Genomic DNA, 22,780 nt, shown 5'->3' with positions numbered 1-22,780 from the left:
GTTCGTGCTGTGCTTGGAGAAAACCACCTGAGCAGTAAGTGCAAAGCGCTGCCTGGCAGCTTGCCTCCAGGGTCTCGCCTGGCCCCGCCTCCCAGGGAGGAGTATGCAAATGAGCCACAGGCCTCCAGGCAGCCCCAAGCTCCTCCTCACCTGGGAGGAGGAGACTGAAGCCCAGCCTGTGCTGCCAATGCCGCCCCCCCCCCCTGGGCTCCTTTTTTTTTTAAAGGGATGGGCGCCTGCCCCAGGGGCATGGTGGCGCGCTCACCATGTCCTAAGGGGAGATGCTGTCGGTACGAGTGCCCGGGTCCCAGCCAGGTCTGGTATCGCTTCTCGGCCTTTTGGCTAAGATCAAGTGTAGTATCTGTTCTTATCAGTTTAATATCTGATATGCTCTCTATTTGAGAGCTACGTATTAAACGGATTTTTGGGAATGGGAGGTGCTCTAGGGGCTTGCTCCTTGCCCTCCATGCATCGGTCCGGTATTGCAGTGCCTCCGGAAGCGGTGCCCTGCCCCTTGGGGGCATTCTTTTCTCTGTAGTGCCAAAGAAAGAAAGAAAAAGGAAAGAAGGCATGGGCGGAAAAGGGCTGTGGCCTGTTCGTGCTGTGCTTGGAGAAAACCACCTGAGCAGTAAGTGCAAAGCGCTGCCTGGCAGCTTGCCTCCAGGGTCTCGCCTGGCCCCGCCTCCCAGGGAGGAGTATGCAAATGAGCCACAGGCCTCCAGGCAGCCCCAAGCTCCTCCTCACCTGGGAGGAGGAGACTGAAGCCCAGCCTGTGCTGCCAATGCCGCCCCCCCCCCCCTGGGCTCCTTTTTTTTTTAAAGGGATGGGCGCCTGCCCCAGGGGCATGGTGGCGCGCTCACCATGTCCTAAGGGGAGATGCTGTCGGTACGAGTGCCCGGGTCCCAGCCAGGTCTGGTATCGCTTCTCGGCCTTTTGGCTAAGATCAAGTGTAGTATCTGTTCTTATCAGTTTAATATCTGATATGCTCTCTATTTGAGAGCTACGTATTAAACGGATTTTTGGGAATGGGAGGTGCTCTAGGGGCTTGCTCCTTGCCCTCCATGCATCGGTCCGGTATTGCAGTGCCTCCGGAAGCGGTGCCCTGCCCCTTGGGGGCATTCTTTTCTCTGTAGTGCCAAAGAAAGAAAGAAAAAGGAAAGAAGGCATGGGCGGAAAAGGGCTGTGGCCTGTTCGTGCTGTGCTTGGAGAAAACCACCTGAGCAGTAAGTGCAAAGCGCTGCCTGGCAGCTTGCCTCCAGGGTCTCGCCTGGCCCCGCCTCCCAGGGAGGAGTATGCAAATGAGCCACAGGCCTCCAGGCAGCCCCAAGCTCCTCCTCACCTGGGAGGAGGAGACTGAAGCCCAGCCTGTGCTGCCAATGCCGCCCCCCCCCCCTGGGCTCCTTTTTTTTTTAAAGGGATGGGCGCCTGCCCCAGGGGCATGGTGGCGCGCTCACCATGTCCTAAGGGGAGATGCTGTCGGTACGAGTGCCCGGGTCCCAGCCAGGTCTGGTATCGCTTCTCGGCCTTTTGGCTAAGATCAAGTGTAGTATCTGTTCTTATCAGTTTAATATCTGATATGCTCTCTATTTGAGAGCTACGTATTAAACGGATTTTTGGGAATGGGAGGTGCTCTAGGGGCTTGCTCCTTGCCCTCCATGCATCGGTCCGGTATTGCAGTGCCTCCGGAAGCGGTGCCCTGCCCCTTGGGGGCATTCTTTTCTCTGTAGTGCCAAAGAAAGAAAGAAAAAGGAAAGAAGGCATGGGCGGAAAAGGGCTGTGGCCTGTTCGTGCTGTGCTTGGAGAAAACCACCTGAGCAGTAAGTGCAAAGCGCTGCCTGGCAGCTTGCCTCCAGGGTCTCGCCTGGCCCCGCCTCCCAGGGAGGAGTATGCAAATGAGCCACAGGCCTCCAGGCAGCCCCAAGCTCCTCCTCACCTGGGAGGAGGAGACTGAAGCCCAGCCTGTGCTGCCAATGCCGCCCCCCCCCCCTGGGCTCCTTTTTTTTTTAAAGGGATGGGCGCCTGCCCCAGGGGCATGGTGGCGCGCTCACCATGTCCTAAGGGGAGATGCTGTCGGTACGAGTGCCCGGGTCCCAGCCAGGTCTGGTATCGCTTCTCGGCCTTTTGGCTAAGATCAAGTGTAGTATCTGTTCTTATCAGTTTAATATCTGATATGCTCTCTATTTGAGAGCTACGTATTAAACGGATTTTTGGGAATGGGAGGTGCTCTAGGGGCTTGCTCCTTGCCCTCCATGCATCGGTCCGGTATTGCAGTGCCTCCGGAAGCGGTGCCCTGCCCCTTGGGGGCATTCTTTTCTCTGTAGTGCCAAAGAAAGAAAGAAAAAGGAAAGAAGGCATGGGCGGAAAAGGGCTGTGGCCTGTTCGTGCTGTGCTTGGAGAAAACCACCTGAGCAGTAAGTGCAAAGCGCTGCCTGGCAGCTTGCCTCCAGGGTCTCGCCTGGCCCCGCCTCCCAGGGAGGAGTATGCAAATGAGCCACAGGCCTCCAGGCAGCCCCAAGCTCCTCCTCACCTGGGAGGAGGAGACTGAAGCCCAGCCTGTGCTGCCAATGCCGCCCCCCCCCCCCTGGGCTCCTTTTTTTTTTAAAGGGATGGGCGCCTGCCCCAGGGGCATGGTGGCGCGCTCACCATGTCCTAAGGGGAGATGCTGTCGGTACGAGTGCCCGGGTCCCAGCCAGGTCTGGTATCGCTTCTCGGCCTTTTGGCTAAGATCAAGTGTAGTATCTGTTCTTATCAGTTTAATATCTGATATGCTCTCTATTTGAGAGCTACGTATTAAACGGATTTTTGGGAATGGGAGGTGCTCTAGGGGCTTGCTCCTTGCCCTCCATGCATCGGTCCGGTATTGCAGTGCCTCCGGAAGCGGTGCCCTGCCCCTTGGGGGCATTCTTTTCTCTGTAGTGCCAAAGAAAGAAAGAAAAAGGAAAGAAGGCATGGGCGGAAAAGGGCTGTGGCCTGTTCGTGCTGTGCTTGGAGAAAACCACCTGAGCAGTAAGTGCAAAGCGCTGCCTGGCAGCTTGCCTCCAGGGTCTCGCCTGGCCCCGCCTCCCAGGGAGGAGTATGCAAATGAGCCACAGGCCTCCAGGCAGCCCCAAGCTCCTCCTCACCTGGGAGGAGGAGACTGAAGCCCAGCCTGTGCTGCCAATGCCGCCCCCCCCCCCCTGGGCTCCTTTTTTTTTTAAAGGGATGGGCGCCTGCCCCAGGGGCATGGTGGCGCGCTCACCATGTCCTAAGGGGAGATGCTGTCGGTACGAGTGCCCGGGTCCCAGCCAGGTCTGGTATCGCTTCTCGGCCTTTTGGCTAAGATCAAGTGTAGTATCTGTTCTTATCAGTTTAATATCTGATATGCTCTCTATTTGAGAGCTACGTATTAAACGGATTTTTGGGAATGGGAGGTGCTCTAGGGGCTTGCTCCTTGCCCTCCATGCATCGGTCCGGTATTGCAGTGCCTCCGGAAGCGGTGCCCTGCCCCTTGGGGGCATTCTTTTCTCTGTAGTGCCAAAGAAAGAAAGAAAAAGGAAAGAAGGCATGGGCGGAAAAGGGCTGTGGCCTGTTCGTGCTGTGCTTGGAGAAAACCACCTGAGCAGTAAGTGCAAAGCGCTGCCTGGCAGCTTGCCTCCAGGGTCTCGCCTGGCCCCGCCTCCCAGGGAGGAGTATGCAAATGAGCCACAGGCCTCCAGGCAGCCCCAAGCTCCTCCTCACCTGGGAGGAGGAGACTGAAGCCCAGCCTGTGCTGCCAATGCCGCCCCCCCCCCCCTGGGCTCCTTTTTTTTTTAAAGGGATGGGCGCCTGCCCCAGGGGCATGGTGGCGCGCTCACCATGTCCTAAGGGGAGATGCTGTCGGTACGAGTGCCCGGGTCCCAGCCAGGTCTGGTATCGCTTCTCGGCCTTTTGGCTAAGATCAAGTGTAGTATCTGTTCTTATCAGTTTAATATCTGATATGCTCTCTATTTGAGAGCTACGTATTAAACGGATTTTTGGGAATGGGAGGTGCTCTAGGGGCTTGCTCCTTGCCCTCCATGCATCGGTCCGGTATTGCAGTGCCTCCGGAAGCGGTGCCCTGCCCCTTGGGGGCATTCTTTTCTCTGTAGTGCCAAAGAAAGAAAGAAAAAGGAAAGAAGGCATGGGCGGAAAAGGGCTGTGGCCTGTTCGTGCTGTGCTTGGAGAAAACCACCTGAGCAGTAAGTGCAAAGCGCTGCCTGGCAGCTTGCCTCCAGGGTCTCGCCTGGCCCCGCCTCCCAGGGAGGAGTATGCAAATGAGCCACAGGCCTCCAGGCAGCCCCAAGCTCCTCCTCACCTGGGAGGAGGAGACTGAAGCCCAGCCTGTGCTGCCAATGCCGCCCCCCCCCCCCTGGGCTCCTTTTTTTTTTAAAGGGATGGGCGCCTGCCCCAGGGGCATGGTGGCGCGCTCACCATGTCCTAAGGGGAGATGCTGTCGGTACGAGTGCCCGGGTCCCAGCCAGGTCTGGTATCGCTTCTCGGCCTTTTGGCTAAGATCAAGTGTAGTATCTGTTCTTATCAGTTTAATATCTGATATGCTCTCTATTTGAGAGCTACGTATTAAACGGATTTTTGGGAATGGGAGGTGCTCTAGGGGCTTGCTCCTTGCCCTCCATGCATCGGTCCGGTATTGCAGTGCCTCCGGAAGCGGTGCCCTGCCCCTTGGGGGCATTCTTTTCTCTGTAGTGCCAAAGAAAGAAAGAAAAAGGAAAGAAGGCATGGGCGGAAAAGGGCTGTGGCCTGTTCGTGCTGTGCTTGGAGAAAACCACCTGAGCAGTAAGTGCAAAGCGCTGCCTGGCAGCTTGCCTCCAGGGTCTCGCCTGGCCCCGCCTCCCAGGGAGGAGTATGCAAATGAGCCACAGGCCTCCAGGCAGCCCCAAGCTCCTCCTCACCTGGGAGGAGGAGACTGAAGCCCAGCCTGTGCTGCCAATGCCGCCCCCCCCCCCCTGGGCTCCTTTTTTTTTTAAAGGGATGGGCGCCTGCCCCAGGGGCATGGTGGCGCGCTCACCATGTCCTAAGGGGAGATGCTGTCGGTACGAGTGCCCGGGTCCCAGCCAGGTCTGGTATCGCTTCTCGGCCTTTTGGCTAAGATCAAGTGTAGTATCTGTTCTTATCAGTTTAATATCTGATATGCTCTCTATTTGAGAGCTACGTATTAAACGGATTTTTGGGAATGGGAGGTGCTCTAGGGGCTTGCTCCTTGCCCTCCATGCATCGGTCCGGTATTGCAGTGCCTCCGGAAGCGGTGCCCTGCCCCTTGGGGGCATTCTTTTCTCTGTAGTGCCAAAGAAAGAAAGAAAAAGGAAAGAAGGCATGGGCGGAAAAGGGCTGTGGCCTGTTCGTGCTGTGCTTGGAGAAAACCACCTGAGCAGTAAGTGCAAAGCGCTGCCTGGCAGCTTGCCTCCAGGGTCTCGCCTGGCCCCGCCTCCCAGGGAGGAGTATGCAAATGAGCCACAGGCCTCCAGGCAGCCCCAAGCTCCTCCTCACCTGGGAGGAGGAGACTGAAGCCCAGCCTGTGCTGCCAATGCCGCCCCCCCCCCCCTGGGCTCCTTTTTTTTTTAAAGGGATGGGCGCCTGCCCCAGGGGCATGGTGGCGCGCTCACCATGTCCTAAGGGGAGATGCTGTCGGTACGAGTGCCCGGGTCCCAGCCAGGTCTGGTATCGCTTCTCGGCCTTTTGGCTAAGATCAAGTGTAGTATCTGTTCTTATCAGTTTAATATCTGATATGCTCTCTATTTGAGAGCTACGTATTAAACGGATTTTTGGGAATGGGAGGTGCTCTAGGGGCTTGCTCCTTGCCCTCCATGCATCGGTCCGGTATTGCAGTGCCTCCGGAAGCGGTGCCCTGCCCCTTGGGGGCATTCTTTTCTCTGTAGTGCCAAAGAAAGAAAGAAAAAGGAAAGAAGGCATGGGCGGAAAAGGGCTGTGGCCTGTTCGTGCTGTGCTTGGAGAAAACCACCTGAGCAGTAAGTGCAAAGCGCTGCCTGGCAGCTTGCCTCCAGGGTCTCGCCTGGCCCCGCCTCCCAGGGAGGAGTATGCAAATGAGCCACAGGCCTCCAGGCAGCCCCAAGCTCCTCCTCACCTGGGAGGAGGAGACTGAAGCCCAGCCTGTGCTGCCAATGCCGCCCCCCCCCCCCTGGGCTCCTTTTTTTTTTAAAGGGATGGGCGCCTGCCCCAGGGGCATGGTGGCGCGCTCACCATGTCCTAAGGGGAGATGCTGTCGGTACGAGTGCCCGGGTCCCAGCCAGGTCTGGTATCGCTTCTCGGCCTTTTGGCTAAGATCAAGTGTAGTATCTGTTCTTATCAGTTTAATATCTGATATGCTCTCTATTTGAGAGCTACGTATTAAACGGATTTTTGGGAATGGGAGGTGCTCTAGGGGCTTGCTCCTTGCCCTCCATGCATCGGTCCGGTATTGCAGTGCCTCCGGAAGCGGTGCCCTGCCCCTTGGGGGCATTCTTTTCTCTGTAGTGCCAAAGAAAGAAAGAAAAAGGAAAGAAGGCATGGGCGGAAAAGGGCTGTGGCCTGTTCGTGCTGTGCTTGGAGAAAACCACCTGAGCAGTAAGTGCAAAGCGCTGCCTGGCAGCTTGCCTCCAGGGTCTCGCCTGGCCCCGCCTCCCAGGGAGGAGTATGCAAATGAGCCACAGGCCTCCAGGCAGCCCCAAGCTCCTCCTCACCTGGGAGGAGGAGACTGAAGCCCAGCCTGTGCTGCCAATGCCGCCCCCCCCCCCCTGGGCTCCTTTTTTTTTTAAAGGGATGGGCGCCTGCCCCAGGGGCATGGTGGCGCGCTCACCATGTCCTAAGGGGAGATGCTGTCGGTACGAGTGCCCGGGTCCCAGCCAGGTCTGGTATCGCTTCTCGGCCTTTTGGCTAAGATCAAGTGTAGTATCTGTTCTTATCAGTTTAATATCTGATATGCTCTCTATTTGAGAGCTACGTATTAAACGGATTTTTGGGAATGGGAGGTGCTCTAGGGGCTTGCTCCTTGCCCTCCATGCATCGGTCCGGTATTGCAGTGCCTCCGGAAGCGGTGCCCTGCCCCTTGGGGGCATTCTTTTCTCTGTAGTGCCAAAGAAAGAAAGAAAAAGGAAAGAAGGCATGGGCGGAAAAGGGCTGTGGCCTGTTCGTGCTGTGCTTGGAGAAAACCACCTGAGCAGTAAGTGCAAAGCGCTGCCTGGCAGCTTGCCTCCAGGGTCTCGCCTGGCCCCGCCTCCCAGGGAGGAGTATGCAAATGAGCCACAGGCCTCCAGGCAGCCCCAAGCTCCTCCTCACCTGGGAGGAGGAGACTGAAGCCCAGCCTGTGCTGCCAATGCCGCCCCCCCCCCCTGGGCTCCTTTTTTTTTTAAAGGGATGGGCGCCTGCCCCAGGGGCATGGTGGCGCGCTCACCATGTCCTAAGGGGAGATGCTGTCGGTACGAGTGCCCGGGTCCCAGCCAGGTCTGGTATCGCTTCTCGGCCTTTTGGCTAAGATCAAGTGTAGTATCTGTTCTTATCAGTTTAATATCTGATATGCTCTCTATTTGAGAGCTACGTATTAAACGGATTTTTGGGAATGGGAGGTGCTCTAGGGGCTTGCTCCTTGCCCTCCATGCATCGGTCCGGTATTGCAGTGCCTCCGGAAGCGGTGCCCTGCCCCTTGGGGGCATTCTTTTCTCTGTAGTGCCAAAGAAAGAAAGAAAAAGGAAAGAAGGCATGGGCGGAAAAGGGCTGTGGCCTGTTCGTGCTGTGCTTGGAGAAAACCACCTGAGCAGTAAGTGCAAAGCGCTGCCTGGCAGCTTGCCTCCAGGGTCTCGCCTGGCCCCGCCTCCCAGGGAGGAGTATGCAAATGAGCCACAGGCCTCCAGGCAGCCCCAAGCTCCTCCTCACCTGGGAGGAGGAGACTGAAGCCCAGCCTGTGCTGCCAATGCCGCCCCCCCCCCCCTGGGCTCCTTTTTTTTTTAAAGGGATGGGCGCCTGCCCCAGGGGCATGGTGGCGCGCTCACCATGTCCTAAGGGGAGATGCTGTCGGTACGAGTGCCCGGGTCCCAGCCAGGTCTGGTATCGCTTCTCGGCCTTTTGGCTAAGATCAAGTGTAGTATCTGTTCTTATCAGTTTAATATCTGATATGCTCTCTATTTGAGAGCTACGTATTAAACGGATTTTTGGGAATGGGAGGTGCTCTAGGGGCTTGCTCCTTGCCCTCCATGCATCGGTCCGGTATTGCAGTGCCTCCGGAAGCGGTGCCCTGCCCCTTGGGGGCATTCTTTTCTCTGTAGTGCCAAAGAAAGAAAGAAAAAGGAAAGAAGGCATGGGCGGAAAAGGGCTGTGGCCTGTTCGTGCTGTGCTTGGAGAAAACCACCTGAGCAGTAAGTGCAAAGCGCTGCCTGGCAGCTTGCCTCCAGGGTCTCGCCTGGCCCCGCCTCCCAGGGAGGAGTATGCAAATGAGCCACAGGCCTCCAGGCAGCCCCAAGCTCCTCCTCACCTGGGAGGAGGAGACTGAAGCCCAGCCTGTGCTGCCAATGCCGCCCCCCCCCCCCTGGGCTCCTTTTTTTTTTAAAGGGATGGGCGCCTGCCCCAGGGGCATGGTGGCGCGCTCACCATGTCCTAAGGGGAGATGCTGTCGGTACGAGTGCCCGGGTCCCAGCCAGGTCTGGTATCGCTTCTCGGCCTTTTGGCTAAGATCAAGTGTAGTATCTGTTCTTATCAGTTTAATATCTGATATGCTCTCTATTTGAGAGCTACGTATTAAACGGATTTTTGGGAATGGGAGGTGCTCTAGGGGCTTGCTCCTTGCCCTCCATGCATCGGTCCGGTATTGCAGTGCCTCCGGAAGCGGTGCCCTGCCCCTTGGGGGCATTCTTTTCTCTGTAGTGCCAAAGAAAGAAAGAAAAAGGAAAGAAGGCATGGGCGGAAAAGGGCTGTGGCCTGTTCGTGCTGTGCTTGGAGAAAACCACCTGAGCAGTAAGTGCAAAGCGCTGCCTGGCAGCTTGCCTCCAGGGTCTCGCCTGGCCCCGCCTCCCAGGGAGGAGTATGCAAATGAGCCACAGGCCTCCAGGCAGCCCCAAGCTCCTCCTCACCTGGGAGGAGGAGACTGAAGCCCAGCCTGTGCTGCCAATGCCGCCCCCCCCCCCTGGGCTCCTTTTTTTTTTAAAGGGATGGGCGCCTGCCCCAGGGGCATGGTGGCGCGCTCACCATGTCCTAAGGGGAGATGCTGTCGGTACGAGTGCCCGGGTCCCAGCCAGGTCTGGTATCGCTTCTCGGCCTTTTGGCTAAGATCAAGTGTAGTATCTGTTCTTATCAGTTTAATATCTGATATGCTCTCTATTTGAGAGCTACGTATTAAACGGATTTTTGGGAATGGGAGGTGCTCTAGGGGCTTGCTCCTTGCCCTCCATGCATCGGTCCGGTATTGCAGTGCCTCCGGAAGCGGTGCCCTGCCCCTTGGGGGCATTCTTTTCTCTGTAGTGCCAAAGAAAGAAAGAAAAAGGAAAGAAGGCATGGGCGGAAAAGGGCTGTGGCCTGTTCGTGCTGTGCTTGGAGAAAACCACCTGAGCAGTAAGTGCAAAGCGCTGCCTGGCAGCTTGCCTCCAGGGTCTCGCCTGGCCCCGCCTCCCAGGGAGGAGTATGCAAATGAGCCACAGGCCTCCAGGCAGCCCCAAGCTCCTCCTCACCTGGGAGGAGGAGACTGAAGCCCAGCCTGTGCTGCCAATGCCGCCCCCCCCCCCCTGGGCTCCTTTTTTTTTTAAAGGGATGGGCGCCTGCCCCAGGGGCATGGTGGCGCGCTCACCATGTCCTAAGGGGAGATGCTGTCGGTACGAGTGCCCGGGTCCCAGCCAGGTCTGGTATCGCTTCTCGGCCTTTTGGCTAAGATCAAGTGTAGTATCTGTTCTTATCAGTTTAATATCTGATATGCTCTCTATTTGAGAGCTACGTATTAAACGGATTTTTGGGAATGGGAGGTGCTCTAGGGGCTTGCTCCTTGCCCTCCATGCATCGGTCCGGTATTGCAGTGCCTCCGGAAGCGGTGCCCTGCCCCTTGGGGGCATTCTTTTCTCTGTAGTGCCAAAGAAAGAAAGAAAAAGGAAAGAAGGCATGGGCGGAAAAGGGCTGTGGCCTGTTCGTGCTGTGCTTGGAGAAAACCACCTGAGCAGTAAGTGCAAAGCGCTGCCTGGCAGCTTGCCTCCAGGGTCTCGCCTGGCCCCGCCTCCCAGGGAGGAGTATGCAAATGAGCCACAGGCCTCCAGGCAGCCCCAAGCTCCTCCTCACCTGGGAGGAGGAGACTGAAGCCCAGCCTGTGCTGCCAATGCCGCCCCCCCCCCCTGGGCTCCTTTTTTTTTTAAAGGGATGGGCGCCTGCCCCAGGGGCATGGTGGCGCGCTCACCATGTCCTAAGGGGAGATGCTGTCGGTACGAGTGCCCGGGTCCCAGCCAGGTCTGGTATCGCTTCTCGGCCTTTTGGCTAAGATCAAGTGTAGTATCTGTTCTTATCAGTTTAATATCTGATATGCTCTCTATTTGAGAGCTACGTATTAAACGGATTTTTGGGAATGGGAGGTGCTCTAGGGGCTTGCTCCTTGCCCTCCATGCATCGGTCCGGTATTGCAGTGCCTCCGGAAGCGGTGCCCTGCCCCTTGGGGGCATTCTTTTCTCTGTAGTGCCAAAGAAAGAAAGAAAAAGGAAAGAAGGCATGGGCGGAAAAGGGCTGTGGCCTGTTCGTGCTGTGCTTGGAGAAAACCACCTGAGCAGTAAGTGCAAAGCGCTGCCTGGCAGCTTGCCTCCAGGGTCTCGCCTGGCCCCGCCTCCCAGGGAGGAGTATGCAAATGAGCCACAGGCCTCCAGGCAGCCCCAAGCTCCTCCTCACCTGGGAGGAGGAGACTGAAGCCCAGCCTGTGCTGCCAATGCCGCCCCCCCCCCCCCTGGGCTCCTTTTTTTTAAAACTAAGTTTTTTTGTCCCTGTTTTCTCTTCTTATTTCAGTTATGGTTTTTGGGGTATTTTTTGGATTTCACAATTTCCTTTTTTTATTTTTTATTTTCTTTATATTTCTTTCCTTTTTTCTTTTTCTTTTCTTTTTATACGCTATTTTTTTTTAATTCTTTGTTTCATTTCTTTGTAATTTTTTCTATTTTGCATATCCCCGCCTCCCTTCTTGTCAATTTTAAAATGGCTGCTGGTTTCCTTATGGTGGAAATTTTTAGCTTTTTATTTCTCATGTGGATGTCTGTCCAATGAAGAATAGCAGAATAATGTAAGCTGCCTTAATGACCCGTTTGAGAGAAATACCATTTATAAATTAAGTCAAATAAATAATAATAAACATGATCCTTTCTAAACTCCCTCTCCATTTATTTATGATTTAACAGAGCAATCCTAAATATGTATTCCCATCTAAAGCATTTGAAATCAATGGCCTGAGACTAGAGTAACTTCTTTGGGGAACGTAAATATTTCCTGTTCCATGGGCTTCTTTCCACTTTTGCTTGTTTGAGTATGAAACTAATGATTATTTCCGATGATGTGAGATGGAGTTAAGAAAACATTCCACCGATTCTGGCAATCTTGTCTAGTCCACATTGCCGTCTTCCCTTTGTGCAGATGCAGAGTGTTTCTCTGCTCAGTAAATTTTTCTTGCATCCCATCTTCTTTGAGGTCAGTTGGTATAGGCATTGCCTTGCTATAAATGCCTCTAGATTTTCTGTCCCAGAGAAAAGCAGGTGTTGTAGTGTGCATCGTTGATTACACTATTTTCCATGCATTGTTTGCTTGGGTGACCTTCATAGGCTTGGTAACTGCAGCTTGGGGAAATTCTGCTAATTTGAGTGTTAAATCTGGGAAGGGTTTTGATTTGGGAGGGGAGGGACCCGAGTAGGTGGGGCATAATGCTGTGGGTGGAGGGGTTGTAATGCTGTGGAGCCCACCGTCTTAAGGAGCCACATCCTGCCGGGCACGCTGTGTCTCTTTCTATAATTACCTGGACTCAGTTATACCTGGAAGTTAGTGTCTGCAGTTTTCCATAATCGTACTTTTGTTACACAAAAAAGTGTCCTGGATTATCATTGTGGTGTATATTTGTGTTAATGACAAGATTCACCTTCCCTTTTTGAGCCCATAAAGCTCCTTTCATTACGCATTTTTTAATTAACGGGGGGGGGGCGGTTTAAAGGAGATGAAATGGTTGGATTGCGCGTGCTCAAATCCGTTCCCCTCTCAAACATGTCCGCTCCGGCGCCGCTTTTGTCAACTACACATGCTCCGCGTATGAGGGGCGGCCCTATGCCTTTTTAAAGTGCGCTTGCGCAGCAACATTCCCGGTCTCGTTCGCTGACGGTGGCCGCTTAGGATCTTTCTCCGCCGTGATGGCCGGTCGGGGGAAGCTAATTGCCGTGCTGGGCGACGAAGACACCGTGACGGGGTTCTTGCTGGGCGGGGTCGGGGAGCTGGACAAGCACCGGCGGCCCAACTTCTTGGTGGTGGAGAAGGAGACGAGCCTGGCGGAGATCGAGGAGGCTTTCCGGTGAGGGAGGGAGGGAGGGAAGCGGGGCGCAGGGGCCGCTCGTTGCCGTGGAAACGCAGGAAGACCATTTCCGAGGGAGGGAGGGAGGGGGACACTCGCTCTGGGGTCAACCATTTCGGGCGGGGGGAGGAAAGAACGCGGTCACTGGAAGGGGGGAAATGCCGGTTGGAGGGAGATACCAACTGGCCCTTTCTGCGGGGGAGGCTGGGAATGTTCCTTTTTGTCGAAAGAAAAGCGTCGTGCGCAGGAAGGACGAGCCAGAGGCTTAAACCATTACGGAGACCGGGGGGGGGGGTGACTAGAGTTCCATTGGGGTTTGGGGGGGCGAGGGAGAAGCTGTTGAGTGGGCGCGCCCATTCTCGTTCTGTTGGCGGGGGGGGGAAGGTTAGTTCTAAAAGCGAACCCTTCGAAATAGGGTGGCTTGCCAACCTCCAGGTGGGGCCTGGAAATCCGGAGTGACATTTGATGTCCAGGCAGCCCATAGAGATTTCGAGAAAATGGCTGCTGTGGAGGGTGGGCCAAAGACCAAAGCATTCAAAATAGGGGGGGGGGGGCTCTGTTGTGTCAGTAAGGATGGGGAGAACGACCTTGAAGGACGGGACAGCTCGACCTTGAGTGGAGATCAGAAAGTTGTGAGCCTTGAGTGGTGGAAGGGAATGGGTCTGAGGGCCTTTCTGTTTCTAGGCTTTGTGAGCCCTTTTTAAATCTGTTCATTTTCCTCATTGATACTTCTAACAGGCATATCCCTTAGGTGGCTTAGATGGCTTTCCTCCATTCATCCCCACAACAGCCCTGCGAGGAAGGTTAGGGCGAGAGAGAGTGACTGCCCAAGGCCTCCCCCCAAGCTTCCGTAGCAGAGGTGGGATTTGAACCTGGCTCTCTGGAATCCTGGCCTAAACCACTGCAAGAGAGTTTTTAGTGTGGGCGAGGGGTGGTGGAGCAGCGTTTGTAGGGCTAGGAGGAAGGGGGCTAAGTAATTCCAATGTGTTCAGTGACAACGGTGGCTGGATCGATATCTGCACATGCTCAGAGGCACTCTTCAGCTTTGGTGCTACAAGAAGTGGCTGTTGGCTGGGTGGGTGGAGGGTAATACATGCAGTGGCTCACCTGAAAATTGTGGTATGGTCAGTGCTGCCTTCTTCCCAGTTGTTTGAACCTGGGCTGGGGGTGGGGGGAGTACGACACACTGATGTCTGTTGTGTGTGTGGGGGGCGTGTTTTTGGGCTGGGTGGGTTCTTGGTTTCAGAGGGAAGGGGAGCCTGCAGTGTCAGTTGGCAAGTAAGGAAGGTGAGTTGCGCACTCTTACATAAACTTGCTAAGCTTTTTTTATTTGGAGTGGAGCAGGAAGGGATAGCTGCAGTTTTTCCCCTGCACCAAAAGATCAGTTGCTGCTGGCATGTCATTGTTTACACCTCCACCCCAAGCAGGAAGAGTGGGATACTGCACCAAAGCCTTCAATCGCAAATGTATTAACCTTAGCCTCTGCAAGTTACCCCACTATGCCTGGGCTCTTTCTAGGTTCAATCCAGAAACAGTGAAGCAAGCGTGCCTAACTTCTGCTGACATGTGCTAGTGGACTGGAAGTGCCTTGGCTGCACTGATCTTCTGCCTCCAGTTATCTGGATAGCACTGCTTTTTGCAAGTCTCCAAGCCATGGGATTCTGAGTCTCAGGATCTCTGTTAGAATTGGCAGCATTCTCTGGAACCTCATGTTTCTTTTCCTGATAATACTAGCTGTTGCCAGAACAGCCTTGGTTCCACCGGGGTTTAGTTTACACCAAAACAGCCTGGCTTGCACAAACCCTTCCAAACCAGGCTCAGCTGCCTTCCACCAGGTCCCTTGTTCCTGGGAGACTTGTGAAGGACACATTTGTTGTCACTGTGACTGGGATGTGTGTGTGTGTGTCACATTAGGCTGATTTGTTCAGTTACAGAGGCCATGACTTGTTGGTCGAGGATGGGATAGGATCTGGAGGTGTAGTTTTCAGCATCTCCAAGAGAACGTGGCTCTGCACAGAAATAAGTTATAGAAGTGCAGCTGGTATGGCTGCAAGGTATTGGCTGGATGTGCCCCACTTGAGTGCGGTCCCACTTTACTCTCTCGTCCCTCACTGCATTAAGTCAATAGCAGGGCCAGATTTTTCATGCATCTTTGCCTTTACCTCTCTGTTTTGTAAGTTAGATGTCAAAGGAACTAAGTTAAATACAAGCGACGAGATGAAGTTCTAGGATTCAGGGACAAATTCAAAAAAGTAACTGGTCACCAGGGTCAGATGGCACACACCCAAGGGCTCGTAAGGAACGCAGATGTGAAATTGTTGATCTGGTAACAGAACTATGAAATGTGTGGCTAAAATTGGCCTTCCGGTCAGAAGATTAGAAGGTAGCAAAGTCAACATCCATTTTATAAAAGTATTCTAATGGAAATCTAGAAAGTCACAGGCTAGTTAAACTGCTAGTAAAGATAGGGTTAGTAAGAGGAATGAGTCCTGCCAAGGAAGAAACAGCAAGCTGTTAAGGGAAGTTCTGCCTCTCCAACCAACCTTTGAAATAGTTAACAAACATGTGAGCATGAGTGATCTGGTAGACGTCATATAGAGACTTAGACTTTCCAAAAGCTTTCAATACAGGTGCCATGTAATCTTTGCCGTTGTGTGATTGCCCTAAGGGCACCTAACCAAGGCTGAGGAGATTCGAACCCACATCTCTGTGGTCCTAATCCAAAACACTAACCCCCAGACACACCATGCTGTGCTCCTCCTCAAAAGGGCCCTATTCCCACTAGGCATCACTTGCATTCTTCCCATGCTTGGAAATGAAGATGGGGGTGTCCAAGGCCGCCTTCTGGGAGTCACTAACTCAAGCCAACTGTAAAATAAGCACAGGAGCAGAATTGGGTCCCATGTTTCTCTTGCAATGAGCTCTAAGCTTTGTTGGTGGCCTGATAGTGGTAGCCCGTTTGTGTAGACTCCTGAAGGCCCTTGGATGCTGGTCATGACCCCTTGGTCACACTTGCAGTCTCCATGTCCAGCTGCTCGGTCTCTGTTTTTCGACTGCAAAGCCAGCCCCGTGATAGAGCATGCTGTTTTAGATGGTGGGGAGGGCTTCATTGTTGTCATTTTGGGAGCGGAGTAAAGCTGTCCTCTTCAGCAGAGTTTTTACACTGCAGCTTTTTCAAGGTTACCACTATCGGATGATGTGCTTCTGGGCTGAAATGGTCTCGCTGTTGGGTTGTGTCAGATTAAGGGATGTTAACCTGGATTTTTTTTGTTGACTTTTTTGTTATTGTGGGTGCCGCTGGTACTCCTCTTGTGAGCCACCTGGATTTAAACACAAGCAAATCCCCTTTTCTTTCGTGTCTGCCCTCAGGGGTTTCTTGAGCCGTGAGGACATCGGCATCATCCTCATCAACCAGTTCATTGCGGAGATGATCCGACACGCCATCGATGCGCACAACAAGTCCATCCCCGCCGTGCTCGAGATCCCCTCCAAGGAGCACCCCTACGACGCCTCCAAGGACTCCATCCTCCGCCGGGCCAAGGGCATGTTCACTGCCGAGGACTTGCGATAGACGGCGGGGAGGCGGCGCGGCTTCCTCCACCCTGTCCTGTCAAGACTTCCTGTCTCCCCTCCCCGTCACACGCTGCTTTGATGGCTGGCTCTCATTGTTACTCTTCTGACTGTGTTCCGTGAACAGGGGGCTCGGCCACCCTGGACTTCTGCCACCCCTAGAATTCATTTGTTGTTCTTATACATTCCTGCCGTTTGGCATCCTTAGTTCTGCCTCTGTTGCGTTTTCCAGGGGCTTTTTCCCGTTGCTGAGGTTGGGAAGAGCTGGCTGTTCCCTGTGGTCTGCCACGACCTTGAGCCCCTCTCGTAGCAGATGTTTAGGTTTCTAAGGAAGTGACCCCTTACGGCCGATCAACTCTGTATCCCTTCGTGCTGAAGTCCTGCTCCCTTGTGCTTGGTACGGTACTGTGTGGCAAAGGTTTTCATGATAAATCAGACCGACTGACGCAGCTTGGACTTCTGTTCTTGTGGTTATTCTTGTGCGTGTGTGTGCGTGTGCGTGTGCGTGTGCGAGAGATCTGCAGCAAATGTGAAAGTTTAGATTTGGAATGAAGATGCCATACAGGATATTGTCACACTGTTTGATTGTGTGCATTTAAAAAACACAACAAAGTGACCTCTTTGGCGATATTGTGTGTGTGTGTGTGTGTGTGTGTGTGAGAGAGAGAGAGCGAGAGAGAGAGCGTGTGCGTGCCCTGGGGTTGCCCCTGTGAATATTCTCCTTCCTTGGGCTGCTTTGCACCTTTCTTGCCAAAGGAACTGCGGGAAGAGCCACTACAGGAAGGTCAGCGGAGGCGAAGGTGAGAGCAAGGGTTCTGGCCCTTCTGCAGGGATGTCTGAAGGGTTCCAGCCCCCTCCCCCAATTCTAGGGGGTCATGCAGAGCTGTGTGAAGAGCTGTGAACTGGCCTTGTCTGCGTCAGCCACTGGAAAAAGAAAGCCTGTTCTGGCTGGAACCAACCGCTATTTTCTGCCTGGATTTTGTTGGTCATTCTCCCTCCCCCGGTCTTGTTTCCCCCAGAGCTGCTAAGCTTGGTGTCTTAGAAAGAGTAGCAGAAGGTCCCTAGCAGCACCAGCCAAGACTGGCTTGAACTTCTTGGCCTGAGTCATGCTGCTTTGTGCGTCCAGATGGAAACTCTGAAGCTCTCAGGGCCCAAGGCCAGGATTCCTTTGTAGAACCAATAGCCATGACTTCACCTGACTGGGGAAGAGGACGAGCAACTTACAGCAAGCAGTAACTAGAGGGCGGTCGCCTGGAGGGGAAGCTGCCTTAGAAGCCTGTGCCATGGGGAGGCTGAACGAGCGGGGAAGCATTTCTCTGCCTTTCCTTCATGTATCTGAGAAAAGAGGAGACACTTCCCGTTTCGAATGGGTACAAATGGGAGGAGAGCCCCTTTTGTTCTTCCAAAAGGCTGTGCTAGGGTTTTCTAGGATCCACAGGGACAAAAATCCACACAATATGGCTTCAGTGTGGAGGGGAGAACACCTTATGTCAGAGCAGAAGTAGGTAGAATTCCAATTCTGTATATAAGTTATAACGATGGACAGTTGTGTGAACCTGTCTGGATCCTTGGTGGTGTCTCCTACCTTCTTTTGTGCCTTTTTAACCTTGAGCTAGACAGCGAATCCTGGATCTTACAGTCCCCCCTCCCTTACATGCTGCCATCTGAGACAACATTTGGAGACTAAAAAATCCTTTGTGGAGCCTGTTGTCCACTGGTGTGACATCCCTCCGAGTCTGGTGTAGGAAGCCACTGGTTCACAGGGCAAGCAGCAAGCAATCAGATCTGGAAGTCCTTACAAATGGCACTATTTTGTTGTGGAGCAAGGATCCATGCGCCAGAGTCCACTTGGTCTGGGACATGGAGGGCCAGTATTGATGGGCGGGAACATTGGTGCCTTTGGGCACTGGGCAAAGGGAGGCGTGATGCCAAGGGAGAACATAATCAAGCACTTTGCAGAGAAGTGGAGAAGAAGAGCCAGACAGGATATTCTCTGGGGTGAACTGGCAAAACAAAATAAAAAAATTATGTCTGTAGAGCTGTACAATTTCCATAGCGTCAACCTTAGAAGAAGCGCGGTGGGGTGGGTGGGAGGGCATGGGCAGAAGGACTGTTCTGCAAAGTCTGGGTCATTAGGTCAGGAAAACCAGGTTGTGCCTTAAAGACTAGCCCATTCACCAAAGCACAAGCTCTTCTGGACTTGAGGCCAGTGGCTCAAACTGACAGCCTTAAGCATTTTGTGTATATGCAAGCCATGAAATAGATAAGAGAAATTCCCTTGTTAAAAAGCACTGTTTTATTTGGCTTTCTTTTCTCTCCCACCTGATTGCATCATGACACACAAAGGCTGACAAGTGATACAGAGCCACCAAGCGCTACCTTTGTATTGCTGAAAAGGAAATTCCCTCCCATCCCACAGAAATTCTGTAGTAGTCAGCAGTGCTTCCAGGAAGCCTCTCCAGGTGTGTGCTCTGTGTCTCCGAAACATGCTGGGAGGAAGGGGAGGACGCCACCATGTGCTGCTCTCTGGCCCTCTGCAAGCCATCGGCAACTATGATCAAGACTGGGCCATTGGTTTGTGGCGTGCTTTCAAATCTCCACAATGTGGCCTGTTCCAGAACGACTCTGCATTAGAACAAAAATAATTTCATTGAGCTTGGGAAACTGAGAGGAGTCTATGAGAGGAGCACTGGGTCTATGGAAGAGGTGGTCTAGCTCGGGTTGTGTGAATGTGCTCTGAGAGAAAATCAAAAGCTGCGATGCCGTGTCAACTCCCAAAGAGAAAGTTAACAGCCTGAAAGAACGTTTATTCTGCCTTCATATTTTAAATGGTAAAGAGCTTTGGATGTCATGACAGAAAGACATTATGTAAATGCATTAAATAAAAGGATCGTGCCCTTGATCGTGAAAACCTGCTTGGTACATGGATGGTATTCATGATGGTGTCTGGTGGGGTGCCCCTGCCCCCCCCCCCAACTCAAGGTGATGGGTCAGGCCGCCCAGTCTGCACATTTCCCCCAAGCAGCATCTTGTGAGCTCACAAGAGGCCAGTTGCCAGCCTCTTATCTCAGCAAGCTTAAAGCCCACATCTTAGGCAGGTGAAGGCGGTGCAAAGGGGTTCCTGGGGGTTGTCGGTCTGCTCATGTCAGAAGCGGCAGCTTGGTGTATGCCTCACCTGGCGACGGGCTGGCAGGAGCAGGGTGCCTGGGCTACGGGAAAGGGGTGTGGACAGTGGTCGTCGGAGCTGTAACATTGTGTGTTGGGTGGCGCGCGGTCCTCTCCCCATCCAGCCATGGCGCGGTCATTGAACATGGACACCTTGCAGCAGAATTTCTGGAAAGAGGAGTACCTGAAAGAGATCATGCTGCGCTTTGGCTGGCACCAGAAGTACGGGGCCCTTGTCAAGGCCAAGCAGGAGCGCCACCGTGAGCGACACAAGAAGGCCATGGAGACCACCCTCAAGCTCCCCTCCCTCAAGGCCCCGCCCCCCGGGAAGCCGGGAAGCCCGCCCCTTCCTCCTCCTCCAGCGGTGCCACCAAAGGAACGCGATCTGATGGGGGTCGATGCGATGGTGCTGCAGGCCGAGATGAAACCGCCACTGCGGGAGGTGCGTGCCCTCTTGTACCAAGGCATCTCTCACGAGGACGAGGGGCGCTATCGCTACCTGCAGACTCGCATGCTCCTCCGGCCGGAGGACAAGTACACCTTTCCCATCACCACCAACTTCAACTACGGCTGGCAGATGGGTAAGTGGGCTCAGGAGCTGGCTGAGGGTCACTCCTGTGGGTCATTGCTGCTGCTAGTGGTGGCTGGAAAGGGACATTAGCCATTGCTGCGAAGCGACACTGCTCCATCCCTGACTGCTTCCCCCGTCTTGTCTCTCTCCAGGGAATATGGCTACCAGCTACGTGGCTCCCACACCCAAGTGCCGCATTGACAGCTTCTTCCGCAAGAACGGGGCCTTCTCCTTGCTGCACCCCCGGGACGTGGCCCTTTGAGCAAAGAGTTCCTCTTGCGGCTGTGTCTGCAAACAAGATCTTACGATTGTACCACTTGGGGCTCATTCCTGCTCTTCAGAGGGTTGCCAGCTTGTGATGAGGGACATATCTGGGAATGGGAGGAGCTGGGGCTGGCTGGGAGCGTGAAGTTGGGTGCTACCAAAAACATGTATACCCCCTTCCACTTAACAAACGACCAGAGGGAGAACCCAAGGCAGCTGTACAAAGTAGGCAGCTATTCTAACAGCTGGAGAGGGGTGGTGAGAAGGGAGGCTGAGAGATCACAAGGTGTTGCAGTCATCGCACACCCTCCAGACCAGCGGAGGGCCAGCAGTCCACAGGCTCCTGTTACGCATGTAGTCTTTGAAAGTGTGGGGTGGGAACCGGAAGAGCTGAGCCTCGCGCGCTCTGAGGGCAGACACTTGGTTGAGGAAAGTTTGGAACTGCACAGGAGCCGGTGAGTGTAACTTGCATGCACAGCGCATGCCGCTTCACACCTGCTGTGTGTTTTCTCCTTGTGAGCGCATTGCTACCCTTCTCATGACATCAGTGACTCGCCAGAACTCGTCAGAAACAGGGTTGCCGTGTTCAAGAACGAATTCCTTCATTTGAAATGGAGAGAAACCTTTGGTGGGAGTGGGGACGGGATGGGTTTATGTAGTCAGGGTCCTGGGCCGACTGAGTATTTCAGAAAAAGGCTGCTGGCCCACTCACCTGGAGGGCCTGTTGTTGCAGAGCTCCCCCATTCCTCTTCTGGGGGGTGCTTTGGAGGTGAGCAGCCCTTACTCACTGGGGGCTGCCTTGGCCTTGCTTTAATAATAACATCATTCAATTTGTATACCGCCCTTCAGGACAACTTAACACCCACTCAGAACGGTTTGCAAAGTATCATTATTATCCCCACGACAATCACCCTGTGAGGTGGGTGGGGCTGAGAGTGCTCTGAGAGAGCTGTGACTGACCCAAGGTCACCCAGCTGGCTTCAAGCGGAGGAGTGGGGAGTCAAACCCGGCTCTCCAAAATAGAGTCTTAAGTGCTCTTAACCACTACACCAAACTCACTCTTTACCACCCCGTCCCCCCCCCCCATGGTTCATATAAGCACGTTTTCCCATCTGTGGATATCTTGCAGGGTTCAGTATGGGCTACTTCAGCCCACCACTGCTGCCTGCCCTGGCGAAAGGAGGCTGCAGACGGCCCCCCAGTTTCCAGTGGGCTGGACGATGGCAAGCGTGCGGCTGGTGAGGAGTTGGGGCTGAGAGGATGAGCCAAAAAGAAAGGACAGCAAATGACTATTGAAGGTTTTCTGGTACCTTCCTGTACGAATCCACTTATTCACTGGGGAAGCATTGAAAGAAAAAGGGCTTGATAGTTTTTAAGGTGACTTTCAGGGACTGTTTCCAAATGCCCCAATTTCAGAAAATTCAAGTTGGCTCACACACACTCGCAATGCAAATTCAACCCATGGGCTTCCCCATTTGCTGAACTCCCTCTCCCTGCGTAAACGTCTGGTCATGAACGGAAAGCAGAAGTTGCTTCAGGAAGCAGCCACGGCCCCATGCCTTTGAGCAGCCAGCTACTTATAGGTCCATGGAACATTTCTCCTCTTGGTGCAGTTGGTGCAGTCTTCCTTGCTAGATTGCCACAATTATCCTTGGCTTGATGAGAAGGAAAAAACCCACCCAACCAACATTTAAAGTACTGTTTCTTTAATGTGTAAGTAGGCTCCAAAGAAGAGCATATAACACCCCATTGTAATACAGGCGGGCAAAACTGCCACCTGCAACCCCTTGCCAGGACCTTCTAAAGCCAGTCCAAAGAGCAGTTTAACAACATATTTTGAAGGTGCTGGAGGCCCACATGCTGGAGAATTGCCAGGGAAAGGGAGGGAGGGGCAGCTATCCTCTGGGCATTTTGAGCTCGGTGGGAGAGTTAAAAATGGTTGAAAAGCTTTCCTTGATAGGTGTTTTGGGGCCCTCTGCAGGCCACATCTCCCGCACCGGAGGTGTGCACCACAGCCTTTCCTAAGATCTGAGGGACTTGGCATTTTACCTCCATGCAATAACAAGACCATTTGAGGGGCTGGTCTGCAAGGAATATATTGGCCTTCCTTATTCATTACTTTCATTTATAGTCCACCTTTCACACTGGGACTCAAGGTAGATTACAAGTATGATTTTTTTTTAAAAAAAAAAAAACCTTTTCAATCAATCACTCCTGCTAGAATTTTATTTCTTTAAACACGGACTTTGCATCCTCTTGCCAGGTTGCCTGATTAATTCTGCTTATCAGTTTCTTTTCACAGATGTTAACATCTGGATCCTTTATGATTTGCTGTCCTTTTATTTCAGCGAGCGGCATCATTCTGTAGTCATTGATGCATTTTTAAAAAAAACCTGCCATTTCAGTGCAATGAAACATCCATAACAGAAAAACACTAGTTTGGAGACAACGTGAACCTTGGAGTCCATGTGAGAAGACCATTGGTTTGGTTCCAACCAAAGCCTTGGCCTCAAGCCGTGGGGTGGGGGGAGTGACGGGATAATGTCCAAGACCGCTTAGCCCCGATCTGGTAAGTGGCACACTGCCATCTTTGGGGGTTGCTGAGGGTCCCATACAGCCTGTAAGGGCCATTCCCTTCTCCCTTGCTGTGTGAAAACTCTGTTTTGCTTGGTGCCAAATGTGCAGGTCTTTTTTAATAGAAAGTG

The 22,780-nt window shown here is 53.5% G+C and overlaps 2 protein-coding genes and 18 non-coding genes across 20 annotated transcripts; all 20 read left to right on the top strand.

Moving 5' to 3' along the window:
• The first annotated feature begins 322 nt into the window (after positions 1-322).
• On the top strand, positions 323-513 carry LOC129336361 (U2 spliceosomal RNA). The gene has a single exon (XR_008597690.1). It is a non-coding gene; the product is annotated as a U2 spliceosomal RNA (small nuclear RNA).
• A 404-nt stretch (positions 514-917) lies between these two features.
• LOC129336360 (U2 spliceosomal RNA) lies at positions 918-1,108 on the top strand. Its single transcript, XR_008597689.1, has one exon. It is a non-coding gene; the product is annotated as a U2 spliceosomal RNA (small nuclear RNA).
• A 403-nt stretch (positions 1,109-1,511) lies between these two features.
• On the top strand, positions 1,512-1,702 carry LOC129336359 (U2 spliceosomal RNA). The gene has a single exon (XR_008597688.1). It is a non-coding gene; the product is annotated as a U2 spliceosomal RNA (small nuclear RNA).
• Positions 1,703-2,105: 403 nt separating this feature from the next.
• Positions 2,106-2,296, top strand: LOC129336358 (U2 spliceosomal RNA). The gene has a single exon (XR_008597687.1). It is a non-coding gene; the product is annotated as a U2 spliceosomal RNA (small nuclear RNA).
• A 404-nt stretch (positions 2,297-2,700) lies between these two features.
• Positions 2,701-2,891, top strand: LOC129336357 (U2 spliceosomal RNA). The gene has a single exon (XR_008597686.1). It is a non-coding gene; the product is annotated as a U2 spliceosomal RNA (small nuclear RNA).
• A 404-nt stretch (positions 2,892-3,295) lies between these two features.
• LOC129336356 (U2 spliceosomal RNA) lies at positions 3,296-3,486 on the top strand. Its single transcript, XR_008597685.1, has one exon. It is a non-coding gene; the product is annotated as a U2 spliceosomal RNA (small nuclear RNA).
• Positions 3,487-3,890: 404 nt separating this feature from the next.
• LOC129336355 (U2 spliceosomal RNA) lies at positions 3,891-4,081 on the top strand. Its single transcript, XR_008597684.1, has one exon. It is a non-coding gene; the product is annotated as a U2 spliceosomal RNA (small nuclear RNA).
• A 404-nt stretch (positions 4,082-4,485) lies between these two features.
• On the top strand, positions 4,486-4,676 carry LOC129336354 (U2 spliceosomal RNA). Its single transcript, XR_008597683.1, has one exon. It is a non-coding gene; the product is annotated as a U2 spliceosomal RNA (small nuclear RNA).
• A 404-nt stretch (positions 4,677-5,080) lies between these two features.
• On the top strand, positions 5,081-5,271 carry LOC129336353 (U2 spliceosomal RNA). Its single transcript, XR_008597682.1, has one exon. It is a non-coding gene; the product is annotated as a U2 spliceosomal RNA (small nuclear RNA).
• A 404-nt stretch (positions 5,272-5,675) lies between these two features.
• On the top strand, positions 5,676-5,866 carry LOC129336352 (U2 spliceosomal RNA). The gene has a single exon (XR_008597681.1). It is a non-coding gene; the product is annotated as a U2 spliceosomal RNA (small nuclear RNA).
• Positions 5,867-6,270: 404 nt separating this feature from the next.
• On the top strand, positions 6,271-6,461 carry LOC129336351 (U2 spliceosomal RNA). Its single transcript, XR_008597680.1, has one exon. It is a non-coding gene; the product is annotated as a U2 spliceosomal RNA (small nuclear RNA).
• Positions 6,462-6,865: 404 nt separating this feature from the next.
• On the top strand, positions 6,866-7,056 carry LOC129336350 (U2 spliceosomal RNA). Its single transcript, XR_008597679.1, has one exon. It is a non-coding gene; the product is annotated as a U2 spliceosomal RNA (small nuclear RNA).
• A 403-nt stretch (positions 7,057-7,459) lies between these two features.
• LOC129336349 (U2 spliceosomal RNA) lies at positions 7,460-7,650 on the top strand. The gene has a single exon (XR_008597678.1). It is a non-coding gene; the product is annotated as a U2 spliceosomal RNA (small nuclear RNA).
• A 404-nt stretch (positions 7,651-8,054) lies between these two features.
• Positions 8,055-8,245, top strand: LOC129336348 (U2 spliceosomal RNA). Its single transcript, XR_008597677.1, has one exon. It is a non-coding gene; the product is annotated as a U2 spliceosomal RNA (small nuclear RNA).
• A 404-nt stretch (positions 8,246-8,649) lies between these two features.
• On the top strand, positions 8,650-8,840 carry LOC129336347 (U2 spliceosomal RNA). Its single transcript, XR_008597676.1, has one exon. It is a non-coding gene; the product is annotated as a U2 spliceosomal RNA (small nuclear RNA).
• Positions 8,841-9,243: 403 nt separating this feature from the next.
• Positions 9,244-9,434, top strand: LOC129336345 (U2 spliceosomal RNA). The gene has a single exon (XR_008597675.1). It is a non-coding gene; the product is annotated as a U2 spliceosomal RNA (small nuclear RNA).
• Positions 9,435-9,838: 404 nt separating this feature from the next.
• On the top strand, positions 9,839-10,029 carry LOC129336344 (U2 spliceosomal RNA). Its single transcript, XR_008597674.1, has one exon. It is a non-coding gene; the product is annotated as a U2 spliceosomal RNA (small nuclear RNA).
• A 403-nt stretch (positions 10,030-10,432) lies between these two features.
• LOC129336343 (U2 spliceosomal RNA) lies at positions 10,433-10,623 on the top strand. Its single transcript, XR_008597673.1, has one exon. It is a non-coding gene; the product is annotated as a U2 spliceosomal RNA (small nuclear RNA).
• A 1,674-nt stretch (positions 10,624-12,297) lies between these two features.
• Positions 12,298-16,531, top strand: ATP6V1F (ATPase H+ transporting V1 subunit F). The gene is made up of 2 exons (XM_054988734.1): positions 12,298-12,505; positions 15,875-16,531. The coding sequence occupies exons 1-2, from the start codon at positions 12,348-12,350 to the stop codon at positions 16,074-16,076; spliced, it is 360 nt and encodes a 119-aa protein (XP_054844709.1). The 5' UTR covers positions 12,298-12,347; the 3' UTR covers positions 16,077-16,531.
• Positions 16,532-19,367: 2,836 nt separating this feature from the next.
• Positions 19,368-20,073, top strand: ATP6V1FNB (ATP6V1F neighbor). The gene is made up of 2 exons (XM_054988040.1): positions 19,368-19,821; positions 19,964-20,073. Exons 1-2 carry the CDS (start codon positions 19,368-19,370, stop codon positions 20,071-20,073), a joined length of 564 nt encoding a protein of 187 aa, XP_054844015.1.
• The last annotated feature ends 2,707 nt before the right edge of the window (positions 20,074-22,780 follow it).

The sequence above is a fragment of the Eublepharis macularius genome, chromosome 9 (genome assembly GCF_028583425.1).
Source record: "Eublepharis macularius isolate TG4126 chromosome 9, MPM_Emac_v1.0, whole genome shotgun sequence".
NCBI lineage: Eukaryota > Metazoa > Chordata > Lepidosauria > Squamata > Eublepharidae > Eublepharis > Eublepharis macularius.
The sequence above is the reverse complement of the archived record's forward strand: the minus strand, read 5'-3'. Positions and strand labels throughout refer to the sequence as shown.